General features: G+C 35.4%; 1 protein-coding gene and 1 pseudogene across 2 annotated transcripts; both read right to left on the bottom strand.

Moving 5' to 3' along the window:
* Positions 1-5,741: 5,741 nt before the first annotated feature.
* On the bottom strand, positions 5,742-6,833 carry LOC123654883 (annotated as a pseudogene).
* A 4,678-nt stretch (positions 6,834-11,511) lies between these two features.
* On the bottom strand, positions 11,512-13,128 carry LOC123655026 (peptidoglycan recognition protein-like). 2 transcript variants are annotated; one of them, XM_045590873.1, is made up of 5 exons: positions 13,022-13,128; positions 12,654-12,855; positions 12,196-12,314; positions 11,616-11,854; positions 11,512-11,583 (listed from the first exon to the last, which is right to left on the bottom strand). In XM_045590873.1, the coding sequence occupies exons 1-4, from the start codon at positions 13,074-13,076 to the stop codon at positions 11,637-11,639; spliced, it is 594 nt and encodes a 197-aa protein (XP_045446829.1). In that variant the 5' UTR covers positions 13,077-13,128; the 3' UTR covers positions 11,512-11,583; positions 11,616-11,636. The 2 variants fall into 2 exon arrangements, with proteins under 2 accessions (XP_045446829.1, XP_045446828.1); XM_045590872.1 differs by having other exon boundaries at positions 11,512-11,854.
* Between the last annotated feature and the right edge of the window lie 7,286 nt (positions 13,129-20,414).

Here is a 20,414-nt window from a genome sequence, read left to right as displayed (position 1 = left end):
GGGAACCTTTATTTCTTAAACGCATTCTGTAACAACGTGTAATCTAACAACGCATATTTGAATGTTGTTATTATTATGTTAATAACCATGCTATAAGCTAGCTTCAAACCATAAAAATCATAAGTAACTTAGGCCGATAAACATAATTAAATGAATATAATTAGTATCAAGACAATTTTAAAGCATCGCCATCTATGAGATTTTAAAAACATCATCATCAATCCCTTTTTGGATATAAATAATTTAAATTTGATCATGTTGGCGAGGTTAATTTATAGTTGTCAGTACAAGACCAAAGCCGCACGCGCCGTTATGGCTGGAAATTATTGTGTCTACATTTCATTTATTTAAATTGAAATGTATGGGAATTTGGTAAATAATTAAGTACCTATTTTCTTTACACAATTCGAATGAGAATCACATAACGAGTATCCTCCTTAAATATTGATAGTAATTCACCAGTCATCTGCATATATCGGGTGTATTTGGAACGCTTGAAAAAACGAAGAGGTATGATAGTGGTGACATGATCTGACAGTCTCCCTCTGTTAGTTACTGCCCTTTCTGTAGATATGAAATGTAAAGAAGAAACGGGTAAATGAATGTTATTTTAAAAGGTATAACCGTAGGTATTTTTGGTGCTGTATAGCGTTCACGCAGACGACGTCGCAGGCAGCAGCTATTTATTGAATATATGTATTAAAATACTATGTTGTACTGTCAGTAAAGAATATAGCCACACCCTTTCTTCCGGTGGGTGTTGTTAGAGGCGACTAAGGGATAACAGAGTTTCACTACCACCTTGGAATTTAAAAAGCCGACCAATGGCGGGACAACCATCCAACTGCTGACTTTGGAATACACAGGCCGAAGACGGGCAGCAGCGTCTCCGGTGTGACAAAACCAGCCATGTGGACACCAACCCATCTGGAGACCTATGTTGAGCAGTGGACTTCGATAGGCTTAAGTGATGATGAGTGATGATGATGATCACGATAACTTTATTAGTAAATATTCCTAAACAGGCATTTTATTTAAAAGAGAAATGAAAGAAGAATATAAAATTGAATACACAAAAGATTGCTCCAGAAACAAACATTGATTTAACCAACAGCAAGCAACTCACTATTTCAGATCGTGAATACTTCATCAAAACCTTAGTCTAATCAATGTCTTAGTCTGGTCAATTTTTGATATGATATTCAAAAATGCTTAGTCTAACTGACTAATAATGGTAAGGCTTTCATAGCATATAGCTATTAAAATAATAAATTTAATAAAATAAACGCGGTTGGAACGGCGGGGCATAACTAGTGATTAATAATAATTATGACGTTGTTTATTTAATCACTAATAACAAATCGAGGTTATCTGGTGTCACTATATCAATAAATTATAGAGTTGACAAATCGGGGGGACCCCTGTACCTTAAACGTTATTTTAAGTGTATAATTTGTAAGAAATACTGTGAAATTATTTTTTCAATGTGATATAGATTTAATTTTAGATATTGCCGAATACACACCTATTATGAACCTAGTTTAATTATACTGGAGACCAATAAATTAAATTGTTTGTATTATTTTTTGTGTTATATCCACACATGAGGAAATTATAAACATTTTTAATAGATAATAAATAAAAAATCCTTTTATTATTTCTAAAAAAAAATCTTAATGTAATATGTATATATCAAACTTAATCCTAAAACTATACAACATACTAGTTAGTAAAAACCCCTTCGCGGGTGAAGACTTCCTCCAAAAATTCCAGATTTCCTGCCCTAAGCTACAAGGCAACCATCCTTTTTTTACGTGGGGAAAATCCTCATGGATACCCGCCGGGCTGCACCAATAATTGAGCAAAGCTCCAGGGAGCCAGCACAGTCCGGCCCTCACGCATCAGGTCTGCCAGATTGCACCAGCAACCGAGCAAAGCTCCAGGGAGCCAGTACAACCCAGCTGGGCCACCGCGTTTTTGCGCTACAGGACGGGCGACTGAACCACCCGCTCCGTCCCTCTGCTGGTTTTTGGTCCAAGGGGGTCCAAAACTAGGATCCCTACAACTCGCAAGCAGGACAAGCAAGTGGCGACCCCTGGGGGCCCATCCGCCTCCCGGGAGTCGCACCCAGTAGGAGATCCAGTAACTTCACCTGGCTTTGCAACCATCCTGAGCCAGCTACTTATGTGATGTCGTCAGTACATCTAGTGAGCGGTCTTCTTCTATATCATTTGCCACTTTGGCCTCCCCACCGTGTCACCCTTAAGGTCCAACGCTCATCTGACAGTCTTTCCACATCACCATTTCCATTTTTGATTTAGAGCATGTTCTAGTCCATCGCTAGCTTTAGTATACTTCTTGTGTCTTATTTTATCAATTTTTCTAATCTCGAGTATGCTACGTTCTAGGCCACATTAACAAGTTCTAATTTTTATTTTTGTTTTCTCTGTGTATTTTCAAGTCTGGCAAGCATACGTTAGACACGGTATAAAACAGCTCGACATGACTTTGGTTTTAAGTTTGACTGGCATATTGCTTTTGTAAATTTCTTTTAAGTTCCAGTATTTTTGCCAGTATGCTGAATACGCCTTTCAATTTCTGAGCAGTTATTATCCTGATTGAAGCTTATTTGTTTACCTAAGTTTCTTGTTGTTTTGAGTTTTAAATGAGTTATAACTAAGAAATCCATGTGTGAAGAGAGAGTTACCATGCCAACTTCCGGTAAGTATTATATAACATCGAATTCAATCACCAGTAGCTCAATAGGGTGAAGCAGTATTTCATGCCTTCCCATATACACATTATACGCCTTTCATGCCTTCACGTATACATATTTACTCGTGTAATTTAATCGTACACTGTTAACAAATATTTATCGGTGGCGTTTGTCATTATCATTGTTTTAGATACGTTCACCTCCAATCCTATCTTCTTGCTAGCTAAATTTAGTGTTCGTATCATGCTTCTGCAATACTTTTCTTTTTTCCAGTATTTGTTTTGGGTAGCCTTCCTTAAAATAGTAGTTTGTATATTTAAGTAACTGTTTTTATTTTATTATTTTAATTTATGCGCCAAGTGTGGAGAAAATTAGCACTAATGAGCGAGGTCTGTCAGACTTCATCCCTATTCTATTAACCTCTTGTATGTCGATGTAAATTGGTTTGATGGAGAAGTATTATTCTATCCATTTAATTATATTTCTTTCTAGACTAGCGTATGACGTTCCAGTCTTCTCAATGCCAAAAAACACCAAGCTTCTTTCCCTTTCTCGTTTTTCGAGAAAATATACTCTTTTTTCCTACAAAATATTATTAATATTTTGAGTGACTTGACCCGGTTTCCCAGATTTCCAGTCTTTGTTTATCCAGATCCATTTTTATTGTTTTAAGCGCGTTTAGAACTTTCTCCATGATTTTTTGGTAAAAAATAAATTAAATATTTTGTTTTGCTACAGGAGGTTCCCTCTATTGGTGTAATGTTGTTGTGATATAAATAGTGGAGCACATATTGCTCGTTGTTGTTGATTTCGTACTTAGTACGTACCTACTTTAACAGATATCGCTTTACGATAAAGTCGTTTGTCGATAAGGACATTTTTTGATAAATAATCGGAAGTGCGCTCTATTAATGCAACGTTCTGTTCGTTGTCGAGGTATGGATTGTGGAACGCGGGTTGCTCGATAATGTTAGTTGTGTTGTTAGTATGCCTCTAGTTGTACAGATGGCGCTGTGCGATATTGATGAGTAAACAGGATAGGAATCTGCAAGTCATCGATATTTTCTTTTACACTTTTTATTTAATCGGCACTGTTATGTGTTTTTAAAACTTTTGTAAGCATCTTTTAATAGTCAAACTGAGATTGTAAGTCCAAACAAAACTGTTGTAAGTTAATAGATTCTACAAAAAACAATAAAAACAAATTTAAAGTCGCACGGTGTCGTCTTTTGTCAAAGATTTCATAGCAATATGACGATGTTCTCTAAAGAACTCACTATAGGCGGTGCCGCGGTCGCTTAGGACCAATTAAAATATCATTATATCAAAAATTTCGACCGAACAGATAAATCGTTCCATAGCTTTATTGGCTAGAGCGCCGATCGACACGAGTGAGCCGAAGATGCAGGTTCGATCCCCGCTGGAACGATTAGTATTTTTGATTATGATATTTAAAATGTTTACGAATAATTTAATGAATACAAACGTTACATAATAATAGGAATAATTAATATTGAAATAAAAAGCGTTTTAATACACATAATACATTGCTTTGGATATTTGTACAAATTACTAAAGAATAAGAATGGCTATCAAGAAGAAATGGAAAAATCCACGTTAGTAGCCATTTCGTAACTTTGTATAAGAGCTTGTGTATTTCAGTAATTAAATCAGTTGATCTCTATAGAGTAAAACTCGGTCGCTTGAGAGTGATTCTATAAGAGACAAAAAAAAGATGAATGCGGATAGTGTTTCATCGTTAAATATAAGTGAGCAAGGGCTACCGTGTCAAGTACGAGTACGGCTAAAAATGCGAGTACCAAGATGGAAGCTCCACTTTGCAACGTGGAATATTGGCTCTCTAATTAGACGATGTAGCGAACTCGCGGACGAACTATATATATAAGTAAGAGAAAAAAAAAGATGAATGCGGCTACGACGTTATCGTTAACTGACGCGCAGGCAAATCACCCTACACATGTGATAAGTGAGCTAGTACCCAGACGGAAACTCCGCTTTGCAACGTGGAATATTGGCTCTTTAACTAAACGATGGAAGAAACTCGCAGCCGTACTCATGAGACGTCGGATCCAATGCGCTTTCCTTCAGGAAACACGCTGGAAGGGCAACGAGTCACGTAACATCGGGCAGGGTTACCAGCTTGTATACACCGGGTCATCCACAGGGAGAAACGGTGTCGCGGTAGTACTTTGTGAAGAACTTCGGAAGAATTTACTAGAAGTTGATCATCGCTGTGACCGATTAATGCGGGTACGAGTGCTAATTGAGGGAGTTACTATCAACCTGATCTGTGCTTACGCACCTCAAGCTGGCTGTAGTGCGGCCGAAAAGAAATCCTTCTGGGAGCAGTTTGAAGACTTATTACGCGCTGTACCGACAACTGAAGGGATAATTGTTGGAGGGGACTTCAACGGTCACGTGGGCAGGTCGGCTGAGATATACAAGCGTGTTCATGGTGGCTTTGGTTATGGTCGTCGCAATGTGGGGGGCGAAAAGATTCTAAGAACCTGTAGCTTGTTTGGTCTGGCCATTGTAAACACTTTCTTCGCAAAGGATACTCAACAACTTATTACATATAAAAGTGGGTCCCACTCAACTCAAATTGACTATCTGCTGATCAGAAGGTGCCATATCGGCAAGGTAACAAACTGTAAAGTTATTCCAGGAGAAAGCCTGACGCCCCAACATCGTCTTCTTGTCATGGACTTAACAGAAGTTGGCCACAGCAGAATATTTCCTACTCAAACTGTGGAGCAGCCCGACTGGGGAAGTACCTCGACCATACAGGAGGTCACAGCTAAATAAAACTGATTTCAAGGAGTGTTGTGTTTCTGTTGGAGAGTAAGGATACCAGAGGCCCCGGGGGGATTGAGAATATGGTCGATAACGCACTTGCGATGCTTCTTGTGTTTCAGACGTCTATAGGCTATGGTAATCGCTTACTATCAGGTGACCCGTACGCTTGTTTGTAGACCTAGATATATGTAAAAAAAAAATTTTTTTTTTACACCTAGATCGGAAAACAAGTGTACGTCTTGCCTAATGGCAAGCGATTACCGTATCTTATAGACGTCTGCAATACCAAAAGAATCGCAAGAGCGTTGCCGACCCCATCCCCAATTCCCCCCAGGAGCTCTGTTCACCTTATTTACCAACAGGAACACAACACTACTTGAAAGTAGTATTATTGAGCTGTGATATTCTGTAAAATCAAGGTACTTCCCCAGTCGAGCTGCTCCACATTTTGAGCAGGGAATATTCTGCTGTGCCCTACGTCTGTTAAGACCATGACAAGAAGACGATGTTGGGGCGTCAGGTTTTCTCCTGGAATGACTTTACAGTTTGTTACCTTGCCGATATGACACCTTCTGATCAACAGATAGTCAATATGAGATGAGTGGGACCCACATTTATACGTAATAATTTGTTAAGTATTCTTTGCGAAGAAAGTGTTCACGGTGGCCAGATCAAACAAACAACAGGTTCTTAGAATCTTTTTGCCTCCCACATTGCGACGACCATAACCAAAGCCACCATGAATACGCTTGTATACCTCAGCCGACCTACCCACGTGACCGTTTAAGTCCCCCACAGCAAATATCCCTTCAGTTGTCGGTACAGCGCGTAATAAGTCTTCAAACTGCTCCCAGAAGGATCTCTTTTTGGCCGCACTACAGCCAGCTTGAAGTGCGTGAGCACTGATCAGGTTGGTACTAACTCCCTCAGTTAGTACTCATACCTGCATTAATCGGTCACAGCGATGATCAACTTCTAGTAAATTCTTCCGAAGCTCTTCACAAAGTACTACCGCTACACCGTTTCTCCCTGTGGGTGACCCGGTGTATACAAGCTGGTAGCCTTGTCCGATATCACGTGACCCGTTGCCCTTCCAACGTGTTTTCTGAAGGAAAGCGCATTGGATCCGACGTCTCGTGAGTACGACTGCGAGTTTCTTCCATCGTTTAGTTAAAGAGCCAATATTCCACGTTGCAAAGCGGCGTTTCCGTTTGGGTACTAGCGTTTTTAGCAATGCTCGTACTTGACACGGTAGCCCTTGCTCACTTCTGTTTAACGGTGAAACCCTATCCCCATTCATCTTTTTTTGTCTCTTACTTATAGAGAACCGCTGAGAGTGATTTTTACATTGATCAATTGCCATCTGACTTCAAAATCCACATTTAATAGGAAGTGGCGAGGATTCAGGAGTAAAGGTAGCGAAAGAAGGAGGACAGGGGAGTCAGAGGAAAGAGGGACGAAAGGACACAACTAGCACGGACTCGATCGGGGCATGCTTGTGGCGGCTCGAGGACCCGAGGTCGCGTACCCGTATGCCCTGAAACAAGTATCGGACAGATGCTTGTCGTGTTTCTAGGAATCACAAGCATTCTGTTGACATAATACATATTTTTTTCAACAATAGGCGATCGAGTTTTACTCTAAAGAGATCCACTAGGTTAATAACTAAATCACAAGTTTTTATACAAAGTTAAGTAAATGGCTAGTAACGTGGATTTTTCCATTTCTTCTTCATGGCCATTCTTATTATTTAGTAATTTGTAAAAATATCCAAAGCAACGTATTATGTGTATTAAAACGCTTTTTATTTTAACGTTAATTATTCCTATTATTATGTAACGTTCGCATTCATTAAATTGTTGGTAAACATTTTAAATATCATTTCAAAAATACTAATCGTTCCAGCGAGGATCGAACCAGCATCTCCGACTCACTCGTGTTGGTCGGCGCTCTAGCCAATAAAGCTATGCAACGATTTATCTGAACGGTTGAAATTTTGGATATAATGATACTAGCTGACCCCGCAAACGTTGTTTTGCCATATATCTTATTAACCCTCTTAATCCACCCCCCTACAACTTAGGGGTATGAAAAATAGATGTTGTTCGATTCTCAGACCTACCCGATATGCGCACAAAATTTCATGAGAATTGGTCAAGCCGTTTCGGAGGAGTTTCACTACAAACACCGCGAGACGAGAATTTTATATATTAGATTTAATTGGTCTTAAGCGACCGCGGCGCCACCTATAGTGAGTTCTTTACAGAACATGAGAGCTGAAACTTCTTAGCATTCCATGGATTCACCGTGCGGGCGCCGGGTCCATCCTGTGGCAGAAGGAGAAACTCAGAGCAGTTACCAGGACTTGCGACCTGGGTGTAGGTTTAAGGAGGCCCCCTTTGAGATGCGCATCAACGCTCACCTTCACTGTTCGAGTTTCCCGCCCTGCCTAGCCAAATTTGGTAGGAACAGGTTAGTGCAGCCTTAAACACTCGTTCTAAAATAGAATTTACTGCAGTTTTCGACAGGCCAAGGTCTTTCAGAAAATTGTAGAGAAATTTTGCTGGTATGACGACATACCGCTTGAGACATAGAAGTCGTTGGGCTCTCTTAGGGTGCGGATACTCACTGATCTCTTCAACTGCATCTTGAATACTAGAACGATAGCCAGTGGCGCCTTAGTGTCATCATCCCTATTTACAAAGGCAGGGTCCAAGATTGCGGTAATTATAAAGAAATTAAGATTATGTGTCACACTATGACGTTCTTCGAACGTGTTATCTACCTCAGACTTCGTCAGGAATGTGCGATCTCTGACTATCAGTAGTGGGTTCTAGCCAGGCTTGGACACTATAGACTTTTTGCTCTCAAAACTTTAATGAAGGCATACAGATCAGCCTCCATAGCTAATTATGTATGCCAATAACATAGTGCTTATTGAAGAGAGCAGATTGGAGCTTGAGCGTAGAGTGTGCAACCTGAACCTGTTGAAGGATACGCTTGAAAACAGTGGTCTCAAGCTAAATGTGGCGAAGACCGAGTACATGGCCTGCGGAAGTCCGAAATCTTTCACGATTCAAATAGAGGCTGAAACAGCCATTCAGTCAGAGAAATTCATGTACCTTGGATCCATCTTGCATGAGTCTGGAAGTAATAATAATAAGATTTATTTATTTTCTCACCACAATATTGCTAACAGGTCATTAGATAGGTACATAATAACATGAGCACTAATATTGTGGGAGACTGGTGCCTAAGATAGGCTCGAGGCTTGTGTTTCAGGACATCAGGTCTCCACCCCTTAAACAAGTACATTTCAATTATCATCATACGGGCATTAACAAATTATTTTCCGTTTACACCTATTTTTAGTGAGGTTATATATAGGCAGAAATCCATTGATTTTGTTGTACAAAAAGCCACCCAAGCTGCAAAAGAATCGCTTTGAGAACCTTGTGGAAAACTTGCTACACTGTACAGGATTGTACCGCCTTTTGGCGTCTGACACTGACGGGTGATATTCAAGAAGTGTGTGTTGTCTTAGTAGGGTGTCAAGTATAAACAATTGGTGCACCGTTAAGACCTGGCACTCTTTTTATAACAATACAGTGGGGTAACGATACGGTTTAAATAATGATACCTTCAGTATAGCTCTTTGTGCTCTCTCCAGGTCAATCAGTCTGGTTTTTGGTGCACCACCCCAGGACGTGATGCAAGAAGTTAGCACCGATTGAGCGAGGGCAAAATAGACAGATTTCAATCGGTTAGCATCCAAGACATTTCTTATTGTTTTAAAGACGTATATAAGTTTTCGTAACCTGTTATTAATCGCATCTATATGTTCGTCAAATCTAAGATTATTATCAATCACTACTCCCAAGATTTTACAGTCTCTTTTTTCTGCAAGCGTGTGCAGTCGCATGTAGCGTTTTGTGGTTCAGAACACGAGTGAACTTGTATGGCGTGAGTAGTAGACTGTGGTACAATGCCTTTAAAGGAGAAAGTGATGTAAGTGGTTTTCGCGCTATTTAAAGTCAATAGGTTTCCTCGTAACCACTTTGAGATAGTATTGAAACCCGACTGAGCATACCTGTATGTTTCGGCCCATGTATCTGCAGTGAATAAGAGAGCAGTGTCGTCGGCAAAGCTGACTATTTTGCAACCAGGGAGGGTGAGCATACTCAGGTCGTTGATGTAAATAAGAAATAGAGAAGGTCCAAGTACGCTACCTTGAGGCGTACCATAAGTCTAAAAGGAAGGAAGTATCGGCTAAATGGCGAGAGGTCATAGGTTGAATACCGATCAAGCTCAATGGACAGATATACAAGAACATCACTCGACTGATCCTCTTATAAGCGAATGCTGGCCAGCACTATCTCATACTCATACTCAAAAGCTTCATGTCACATAAATGAAAATGCTACGATGGATGTGTAGCATAACGCGTGCCTACCGCATATACAACTCCTTTATCCGAGGCAGTTTCAGGGTCCGTGACATATCTGAAAAACTCCAAAAGCAGTGCCTGGGGTGGTATGTCCATATGTTGCTTCGGTCTAAAGATTACGTAGGACGAACTTTGCTTAACGTATCTATCCCTGGAACTAGACCTCCTGGACGTCCGAAAGCGATAGCTACATGTCGTGAAGCAAGAGATATGAGCCAATGGCCTAACCCAGAACAATGGTAAAGATCGCGCAAGGTAGAGAAGCTTTAATTGAAAGGCAGACCCTGGTAATAAATGCTGAGATTAATAATTCCAAGCAAAAGAAGGACAAGACAAATGCTTCTGATGCTCCTCCTGTCGTGGGTTCGATTTCCACTAGGAGCGGATATTTGTGTTTATACAAATATTTATTTCCAGTCTGGTTGTTAGTCCTTGTAGGTCTCCCCATCGTACCCCGGAGAGCACGTTGAACTGTCGGTTCAGGTTGTTATCATGTAAACCTAATAGCGATCGTTACTCATAGTAGGGATATATCCACCAACCCGCATTGGAGCAGCGTGGTGGATTAAGCTCTGATCCTTCTCCTGCATGGGGAAATAAGCCTATGCCCAGTAGTGGGATATTACAGGCTGAAGCGAGTAATGGAATTGTATTTCTTAGTCGCCTCTTATGACACTCACGGGAAGAGACTGCATTATTTACTGCCGTAACCACACATCATGTTATACACACATAGATTTGTGATTTTACACAGTTCTACTCGCCACATCAAGTGCGATACGAGCTGTCGATGATACAAACAAAACGACAAACATTTCATTAAAAGCAGAACTCAAAACCGCTGTAACGTCATCCAAGAAAATTAATACAAAAATATTATGAAGTATAAAAAAATTTTAATTAAAAATTAAAGTTTTCACTAAACATTTAACTAAAATAATAAACTCTTCTTCTGAATTACTTCGAAAGATGTTTATTTTCTAGATTTATTGGCTTTATCAATACAAAAGATATTTTCTCCCTCACAAAGTAGCCAATTATTAAATGCAACTTTAATCTCATTTGTATTTTCCATTGGTGATTTCAAATAAACAAACAGTAAATTAATTACAAATTATTCACTAATATGTACGATTTTATTTTTGTTTTACCCACACATTAGGGATTCTAAACATTTTTTGAATATCATATCAAAAATTGACCGCTCCAGCGGGATTCGTTACATCGTTCCATAGCTTAATTGGCTAGAGCGCCGACACGGTCAGTCGGAGACGCGGGTTCGAATCCCGCTGGAGCGGTCAATTTTTGATATGATATTCAAAAAATTATTCACTTATAGAATTCTTCAAATTGTCGTAAGATTGAGTAGTAACGTTAAAGATGATGAGTTTCTGAGGCTATTAAGAAAAGAAAAAACGAAATTTTGGACTACAAACTTTTTTTTCTTAATTTGCGTTAAATTTGCGCATGTGAAATAAAATCAAAAACATGGTTTACATTTGTTATAAGGTTGAAAATAATAAACGGAAAATATAGTTTTTTGGAATAAAATATATTTGGATTCTTATTGAAGTAAGTAGAGGTTTTAGAAATCATAATACGAGTATTAATTACAAAAGATAAACTACAAAATCTCATACTGAATGATCGTGACATCTAGAGTTGCATAAATTCAAAATTCTTAATAATCGAAGGATTGGCTAAAAAATTGGGCCATCCGCGTATTATTCTGTAGAGGTTTCTGCCGGGGCTGGCAGTTGCAATGAGTTGTCTGTGGCCAACTAGATGATAGTTGGACGTAAGACGGTTTTGTTGTACTCCGCATTTAATTAGTTCCTGCGCTGCTTTGAGCTGAGCATCAGTTGGCTGGTCATCTAAAAATATATATAGACAAAGGTAAAACAAAATCTTCTCTATTGCATTAGATCATTGTATTTCTTTGACGAATATAAAACTGACATGAATTGTCACTTGAGTTTTAAAAATATCTGTAATAACTTTAAAAAACTAACATAAAAATACCTATATTACAGACACGTGATACACTTATACTTGAGCAATGGTTACACAAATAATAATGAATTAGTGGAAGGCCTTAGTTATATTCAAAAGAAAATAAACTTAAGGGACATTCTTAGTTTTATCTCAAGTCGATATAGAAAACATTTCTGTTAATAAAAACACGAAAGAAAAAAAAATAACTAGTTTAACTTACGCTCGTAGTTTCCGATGAATGATATACTGATCGATCTATCGTTAAATCCATGGGTGTGGGTCCCTATTTGTTCCCAGCCAGCACCTTCGTAAATTTTACCATTTCCACCAATCATGAAACTGAAAATAATAAATACGAGTATGTTAACTCATACGAAGCTAATGAACTATCATTAACAAATACATATAATAATTATTTATTATAAAGTAAAACATTATAGTATATAGCGAGCTGTCCACCTTGCGTAGTTGAAATAACGTTATACACGTATTAGAAAACTTGGCCAAAAAATGGCCAAACTTTCCAGCCGTGCTCAAATTTTGCGCTCAACAACACATTTAGAGATTTTAATTTATAAAAATTAATGTTTACCGAGTTACTTTATTATTTTTTATAGGTCAGTTATTTTCCGGATATGCACATGTAATGCATCAACTATCAAACAACAAGACACTTACTTCATTCCAATGCTATTGTAGTTTAAGACATCGACGTGATAGTCTTCGATACTACGTATCATAATTCTACATGCCGAGTCCGTGGTACATCTTGAAGTGGCCGTGTGTTGAATTATTACTATGTTTACTGGACCTGGGAACTTCTGGTCCTGAAACGGATCATATCCACCCCAATCATCTCTACTAACAATGGGAGGACAGGCTGAAAATATAAAAAAAACTTTTAATTATAAACTACTAAAATTCAATAATTTCAACCAATATATAACAATTTTTCTATGGCATGGGTGGGATAGTTAACCGAACATACAAAATTATGTTTGATTAGCCACGGCTGTTATTACAATAGGTATTATAAATGTACTTACCGGTTACAAAAGCTAACTGTACCGCGAGACACACGAATATTAATTTTGAAATCATAGTGCTCAAATCTTTCTTAAAGAACTGGTTGCTGTGTCGTGAGTACTTTGTTATTGATATTTATAACAGAATCTGCTACAATATAAACCCTTACCTTATCAAATGCTATCAGTAATACAAAGATAGCTCATGTTATCTTAGCTCTCATTACAATATTAATTTTGATAACTTAAAGAAAGCTTGCTCTAAAAGACATAGATAGATAGCGTATTTTATAAATATGTAATCATGATGATAATTCCTAAAAAAGTAATATACACCAAATGTGTAACACCGTGACCGTTTGTGCCGTCCTTGTGGGTCTCCCCACAGTGCCTCGGTGAGCACGTTAAGCCGTTGGTCCCGGTTGTTATCATGTAGGTACACCTTATAGGGATCGTTATTCATAGTAGGAAATATATCCGCCAACACTTATTGGAGCAGCTTGGTTGATTAATCTCTGATCCTTCTTTGGGATATTACTGGCTGAAGCGTGTAACAATAATTAAGAAAAAAACGCTAATATACTTAAAATAGTTCTGCGATTATTTTCGTATTTTTAAAAAGTACTTCTAAATGAGAATTTTCTTAATAAAATTATATGCTGTAATAAACCTGTTTCAGAACTTCTTGAAATTTTACATCTGAGATGTAAGAGAGGTTGACAAGTCCTATACAAGTTATTGTGGAAGTACGTAATTTCTGGATGTAGAGGCATGAAACTTTATCGTAAGGCTTTTAATCAGATATACATAAATATTTATTTGAAAATGCGTCTCTTTGTAATAAACCATTATTTTTCGAATGATTTTGAAATAATAAATACTGATTATAAATAATAATTAAGTAGATGTGCCAGTCTTAACGGAAATTTCACATCAATATATCTTAAAATTTTTCCTGTCACATCCAAAATAGAAATTTTGGAAGCGTGAAATTTTTATTGCACATTAAATAAATAAGTATTCTAGCGTTTAGGGCATTTCTTGATTTTAAAATAAGAGTCAAAATCGTATTACTGAAATTAACGAAAAATGAGTGGAATAGACACAACGAAGTTGTGTGTTATCACATGTTTCTAGCATGACTGTTCTATGAAGCACGATTGGAATTAAGCTCAGCGAACAGTCTCATTCACATCTCACATAATTCTAGCACACGTTAACTCTGTGTCGATAACTGTAGTTTAAAAATAAAGAGGTCCTAAATTATTGTTATATATCAATTAGATATTTACAAATAGATATAATTTCTGCGCGAGTGAAATCGAGGGCAATAGTTAGTTATGATATGTCGTTAATATAATTATTTATAACAAGTCTATGCACATATTGACATATCAACAGATTAAGAGGCTTTATCGAAAGATAAATAGGGGAAGCCCATGTATCTTAAATGTTTTTTTTTTAATTATGTACACAAACCTAATAAAAAAATTAATCTAAATTCAAAAGGTTTATGGGCAGCTATATGTTATAGATATAATTTATCAAAAGTCCCCTGGTATCGATAAAGGTCGTCGAAACTAAATTCAAATTACCTTTTATCTAAAAAACAAATTATCTACTTGCGGTACTTTTTTTAATTTGATTACAATAATGAGGAAAAAAGTTATTGTTAGTTCGCAGAGTTATAAAATAAATACATTTTTAAAATAAAATTAATCTAAGTTGCTCCTTATTATATCAGCTATCTGTCAGTGAAAGTTCCGTCAAAATCAGTTCAGCCGTTTTAGAGACTAGCCGGAACAAAGATTCAAACAGAAAGACAGACAGACAAAAATTGTAAAAAATGTTATTATGGTATATGTACCGTGTATTCATCCACATGCATTTAGTAAAAAGCGCTTATTTTAATATTAAGAACAGACACTCCAGTTTTATTTATTTGTATAGAGGCTGTAATAATCTGGTGACATTTTTCTATACGATACAAATACAAATACACAGGCATACACACTCACAAAATTACACATACACATCTACGCATTATTGACCATGGATATTTTACATTTTATATATTTCTAATTTTTATTGTAACTTTGTTTTACTACCTCAACTCAACTTTGTCTACCTTAACTGTGTAACTTAAATAATGTAAAATCCGAAATTGGCTTTTGTTTGGATGATCTGTATTGCTTTAAGAAACATAAAATGTAGCTGTGGATTTTTGTACAAATAAATAAATAAATAGATACTGTTACGAAGTTTTTAAAGATTTGCTTGGAAGCAGAAAAATACCAATAAATTTATTATATGACACTGTATGCACTGTGGGGTTGATAACCAATGCTGGAAAAGGCAATTCTTATCTCTACCTATATTAATAAATTACCCGTTTGTAATATAGGACTTAGGTCCAGAATACAATAATAAATACAAATTTTAATATATTGAAAATAAGACACTATAAAAGTTTTTAGTAAGCTAAGTAATAATAAAAACAACAAGTAATATATTCTTATATTTTTTTAATTATATAATTACCTCCTCTAATATATTATGCATGTATTATACATAGTACCTGGGTGACCGAGTTTAGCTCGGTATTTTTAAATAAATCGTGTTTTTTAGAAATCATATTTAAATACGAATTACATATTGATAAAATATGAATAATATTTTTCGATTTTACCGACATAATAATGAAAAATATGAACTAGAATTAGATAAAAACGCAATTCTGCAATTAGAAAACAAAGGAAAAAAAATCGATCTGAAGACATGACGATTTGAACCGTGGTCTTTTCAGTCTTTCCGACCAGCTGATTTCCCACCTGAGCTATTACAACTTTATTGACATGTGCAAAATTTACCTTCATATTCTAACGATATTGTAGCCATTTTTTCATTGCTTAAAAACAGGGATAAAAGGACATTTTCTATAAATGAATCCTAGATAGATCGATTTTTCGTCCCCGAAATCCTCTGCATACTAAATTTCATGAAAATTGTTGAAGCCGTTTCCGAGATTCAGATTATATATATACAAAAATTGCTCGTTTAATAGTATTATATAAATCTTCCTCTAGAATCGCTCTATTTACTAAAGAAAACAGCATCAAAATCCGTAGCGAAGTTTTAAAGATCTAAGCATATAGACAGCGGGAAGCGAAATGTAAATGAAAATGTGAATGTGCGGAATGTAATGATTAGTATTATTTTTATGGTTACCATTTTATTATTTTAATACGTGTATAATATTTTAATATGAAAATAAGTTTCTTTCCCGGCTATATGGTAATTTTGGTTCTAAAAATTTTAATTTTTGGCATGTGTTTGCTTTAGCTATACTATTCTAATTTATACAAAACTTTATGAATAGGCAAATACATTGACACAGGGTGGCAGTCAAAAATTGCCCGCAAATACCTTTAATTAAAATGATTTAATTAATTGTCAAAAAAAATGCTATTCACTTCTTGTTTGAATGAAATATTATTCGCATCACATCCATACTGCAAGTGCTGAAGCTATTCGGCCGCAACTACTTAGAAGCCAGGTGTAAACAAGTTATAATTTATTTATTATCACCTTCATGACGTATATTCCTGTTTTTTTTTTTTATATCAAACTAAAGTTTTTTTTTTAAATACCTATCTATATATATGATGATATACAGCTGCCGGTAAGAAAAAGATTTAATTTGATTTTTTCATCAAATTGAAACAAATAATAACTGTCAATTATTGTATTTTGCAATTTCATTCCCGTTATAAAAAATAAAAATTATAATCAAAGCATAGTTAATCGTTATTAATCTAATTGCGATAAGTGCATTTAATTTGATATGATAATATTAATACGGTAGTGACACACTTGTAAAACAAATAAACTTAATGTAGAAACATAAAAATTAAAGAAATCGTATAATATAAAATCTAGATTGACGATGTTAAAAAGTAGTAATTTTCTTTTTTTTAATTTTTATTAATATACTATATGACTAATCCTATCTTATTAAGTAAATATATAAAGCCTTATCATTACAATTACATTATTCTATTCCTATACTATTACATTCAATTTTATTATTTATATTACTTACTTTACACTTTTATCTACGCATAATTTATACTTACAATACAATGATGTCTTCACACCTCTACATTTTTCAACATTTTGAGCACATTCTCAATGACGGCAGCATCTCTATGGTGAATGGCCATCTTGAGACTATGCTCAAGGATTTTCTTGTCCGTCATCTCCGCTGCCCTCGCCACAAAGCGACCAATTGCGTCGTCACGGTCGTCGGTGTAATAGACACAGGTGTTGGTATGTCTAGTCACCGCGACTACAGCGTGCGAAACGCTGTCGTGGATCTTGAGCCTCCTTGTATTTGTCTGGAGGACGATGACGTCCTCATAGGTCTGGCCCTGCGCCTCATGAATGGTTAAGACGCGCGAATTCCTAACCACAAAAAAAAGTACCTAACTACTAACAATAACATAGGTTAAGTGTACATTGTAAGTAGCAAATAAGTGTACATATATTGTAGGTAGAAAATAAGTGTACATATATTGTAGTTAGCAAATAAGTGTAAATATAATAAAAATAATTAGTATATAATAATATAAAATAAGCAATATGTAGAATAGTCTTGGTCAGTGGACTCGCGTCGACTTTTAGAAATTTGAAATTTTAAGACTAGTTATTAAGGCTTCTGGATTCTAAGTTGCGGTGAAGTACCGATGCATGTTAAAAAATAATAATAACAATATATGGTATAACAAAATCACGGGCATAATAAGCCTGTGGATATATCACATAATTAAAAAAAAAAAGTAGTAATTTATATGTTTACAACCTACCTTTTAAATATTATTGGCAATTTTAAGAATCTAAAACTATTCGTTAAAAAATGATCAGGCGTTATAATGTAAGAACATCATAAATTGAGAATGTTATATATTTATTATGTATTTGATAGCAAATGAAAAAAACCGACTTCAATTACATCAAGTAATAAAACGTAGGTGTCTACCTAAAAAATAGTCGTAGCTCGTAAAGTAGTTGTTAGATCTCAAATAAATTTAAGTGGGACCATATTACACACACCACCTTTTGATTTAAAAAAAAAATTGTCGAAATCGGCCCACCCAGTCAAAGGTTCTGAAGTAACATACATGAAAAAAAATCCAGTCGAATTAGGAACCTCCTCCTTTCTTGGAAGTCGATTGAAAAATGCTAAACCGCGAGGGTGAAGACGGACGTTTACTTTTTATGTTAATCGGATAATGCGGAGAATATATCGACCAAATTTAATTGTGTTCGCAAAAGAAAAAAAACCGATTTCAATTACATCGACAATTAATACAACGTAAATAAGTAGAAAAAAAATAGTTAATGAAATACGCTTTATCAAAGATTACTCAAAAATTAGTAATCAGATCTCGATTACCTTTCAATAGGACTACAAAACAAGCATTAGCTTTCGATTAAAATAAGAATCATCATAATCGGTATACTCAGTGAAAGGTTACGTTATAATACAACGTAGGGCGACGAATAAATAGTTAAGTATATTATATAAGAAAATACGTATCATTAGATGTAACTTGAAACGTACTTGTTAAACCTTAATTAAATTTAAATAGGACAAAGTGACGTGCGCCACCTTTTGATTAAAAAAAATCATCAAAATCGGTCCACCCAGTTCTGAGGTAAAAAATACAGTCGAATTGAGATCGTTCTTCTTTTTTGGAAGTCGGTTAAGAAAATAAGTAATGTACGCTACAGTTTAGCATAGAAATTTTTAGTATTAACATACAATAAGCGATTACGCTAGAAGTTTTTATCAACACCTCTGATTTTGAAAATACATACACGCCATTGTCTTCTAAATTGGAAGTAAATAAATAAGTAGGTACCTGTGTAACATAGATTCATAGAAAAAAAAAAACTTTTATTTGTGTCTTCATGGAGTTTAGTTTTGCAAATATGATTACAACTACGGAATAACAATAGAACTCGAAATGATACTTTTAAATTAATTTTGTCTAGCAGTTACTTGATAATAATTTTGATAGTGTATGATAGTTTTATAAAGCTGCTGTATATGGTAAATAATATAATAATTATGTTATTATACTATCTATTGTTTAAACATAAAACTGTTTTAACACCTATATCATTACAACATTACATTGTATCGAATTAATATTTAAAAAAATATTATACGTTGCCATTGAATAAAAGATTATTATTGATTTGATATAAAGACTAATGTATTCAGTTCCTTAATTTACTATCTACTTATAGATGGCGTTGTGCGTCCAAGTTTAAGGCTAATGTATTTAGTTCCTTCATCTTTCTTTATATATAAAAATGAATCGCAAAATGTGTTGCTAAGCGCAAAACTCGAGAACGGTTGGACCGATTTCGCTAATTCTTTTTTTAAAATGTTCCTTGAAGTACGAGGATGGTTCTTACGGAGAGAAAAATTCTAAAAAACAAAAAAAATTAAATTTCCTGAAAAAGTCTAAAAACAACACTTTTCTATACTCCCATACAAAAGATTTGTGATAATACTTAAAAGTCAATTTGAACTTTAATACCATACGATAAAGTTTGTGTTAGGCGATACGAAGTTCGCCGGGTCAGCTAGTTTACTAATAAATGGCGTTATGCCGTCTGTTGAATCGCGCTGTCAAGATTATTTCACAGTCATATTAAACAGATTTCTGTTAATATTTCTATTGTGATATCTTATACTATTAAACGAGCAATTCTTGTATATATATATATATATATAGAATCTGGATCTCGGAAACGGCTCCAACGATTTTCATAAAATTTAGTATATAGGGAGTTTCGGGGGAGATAAATCTATCTAGCTAGGATTCATTTTCAGAAAATGTCGTTTTATCCCTGTTTTTAGGGAGTGAAAAAAATATCGTTAGAATGCGAAGGGAAATTTTGCGTTTGTCAATTTAGTTGCAATAGCTCGGTGGGAAATCGGTCGGGCGGGATCAACCGAGAAGATCATGGTTCAAATCCCCATGTCCCTGATCAATTATTTTTTCTTTTTCTTTTTCTAATTGCATTCGTTATTTTTTATTTAAATAGGCTGTTCTTATTTTTTATTATTATGTCGGTAAAATCGAAAAATATTATTCATATTTTATCATTATTATTTTTTAATTATTTTTTATTTTTGATTTTTTATATTTATGTATATTTTTTATTATTGTCGGTAAAAAAAATATTATTCATATTTTATAAATAAGTAATTCGTATTTAAATGTGATTTTAAGAAAAACACGATTTGTTGGAGCGCCTGTCAGTTTTTGAGACGCAATTACTCTCAATCTTGTAATTGTGGTTGACACGCGTTGGGGCAACGGTTACGCCATGGATT

Source organism: Melitaea cinxia, chromosome 7 (genome assembly GCF_905220565.1).
Source record: "Melitaea cinxia chromosome 7, ilMelCinx1.1, whole genome shotgun sequence".
Taxonomy (NCBI): Eukaryota; Metazoa; Arthropoda; class Insecta; order Lepidoptera; family Nymphalidae; genus Melitaea; species Melitaea cinxia.
The sequence above is the reverse complement of the archived record's forward strand: the minus strand, read 5'-3'. Positions and strand labels throughout refer to the sequence as shown.

What these genes read in the sequence shown, in the direction of transcription:
- LOC123655026 (XM_045590872.1), bottom strand. Translation starts at nt 13,076, where the DNA reads ATGATTTCAAAATTAATATTCGTGTGTCTCGCGGTACAGTTAGCTTTT. An exon ending in ACAGTTAGCTTTTGTAACCG is followed by an intron (nt 12,856 to 13,021) that starts GTAAGTACATTT and finishes TTATATTTTCAG; the next exon opens with CCTGTCCTCCCATTGTTAGT. An exon ending in ATTCATCGGAAACTACGAGC is followed by an intron (nt 11,855 to 12,195) that starts GTAAGTTAAACT and finishes ATATATTTTTAG; the next exon opens with ATGACCAGCCAACTGATGCT.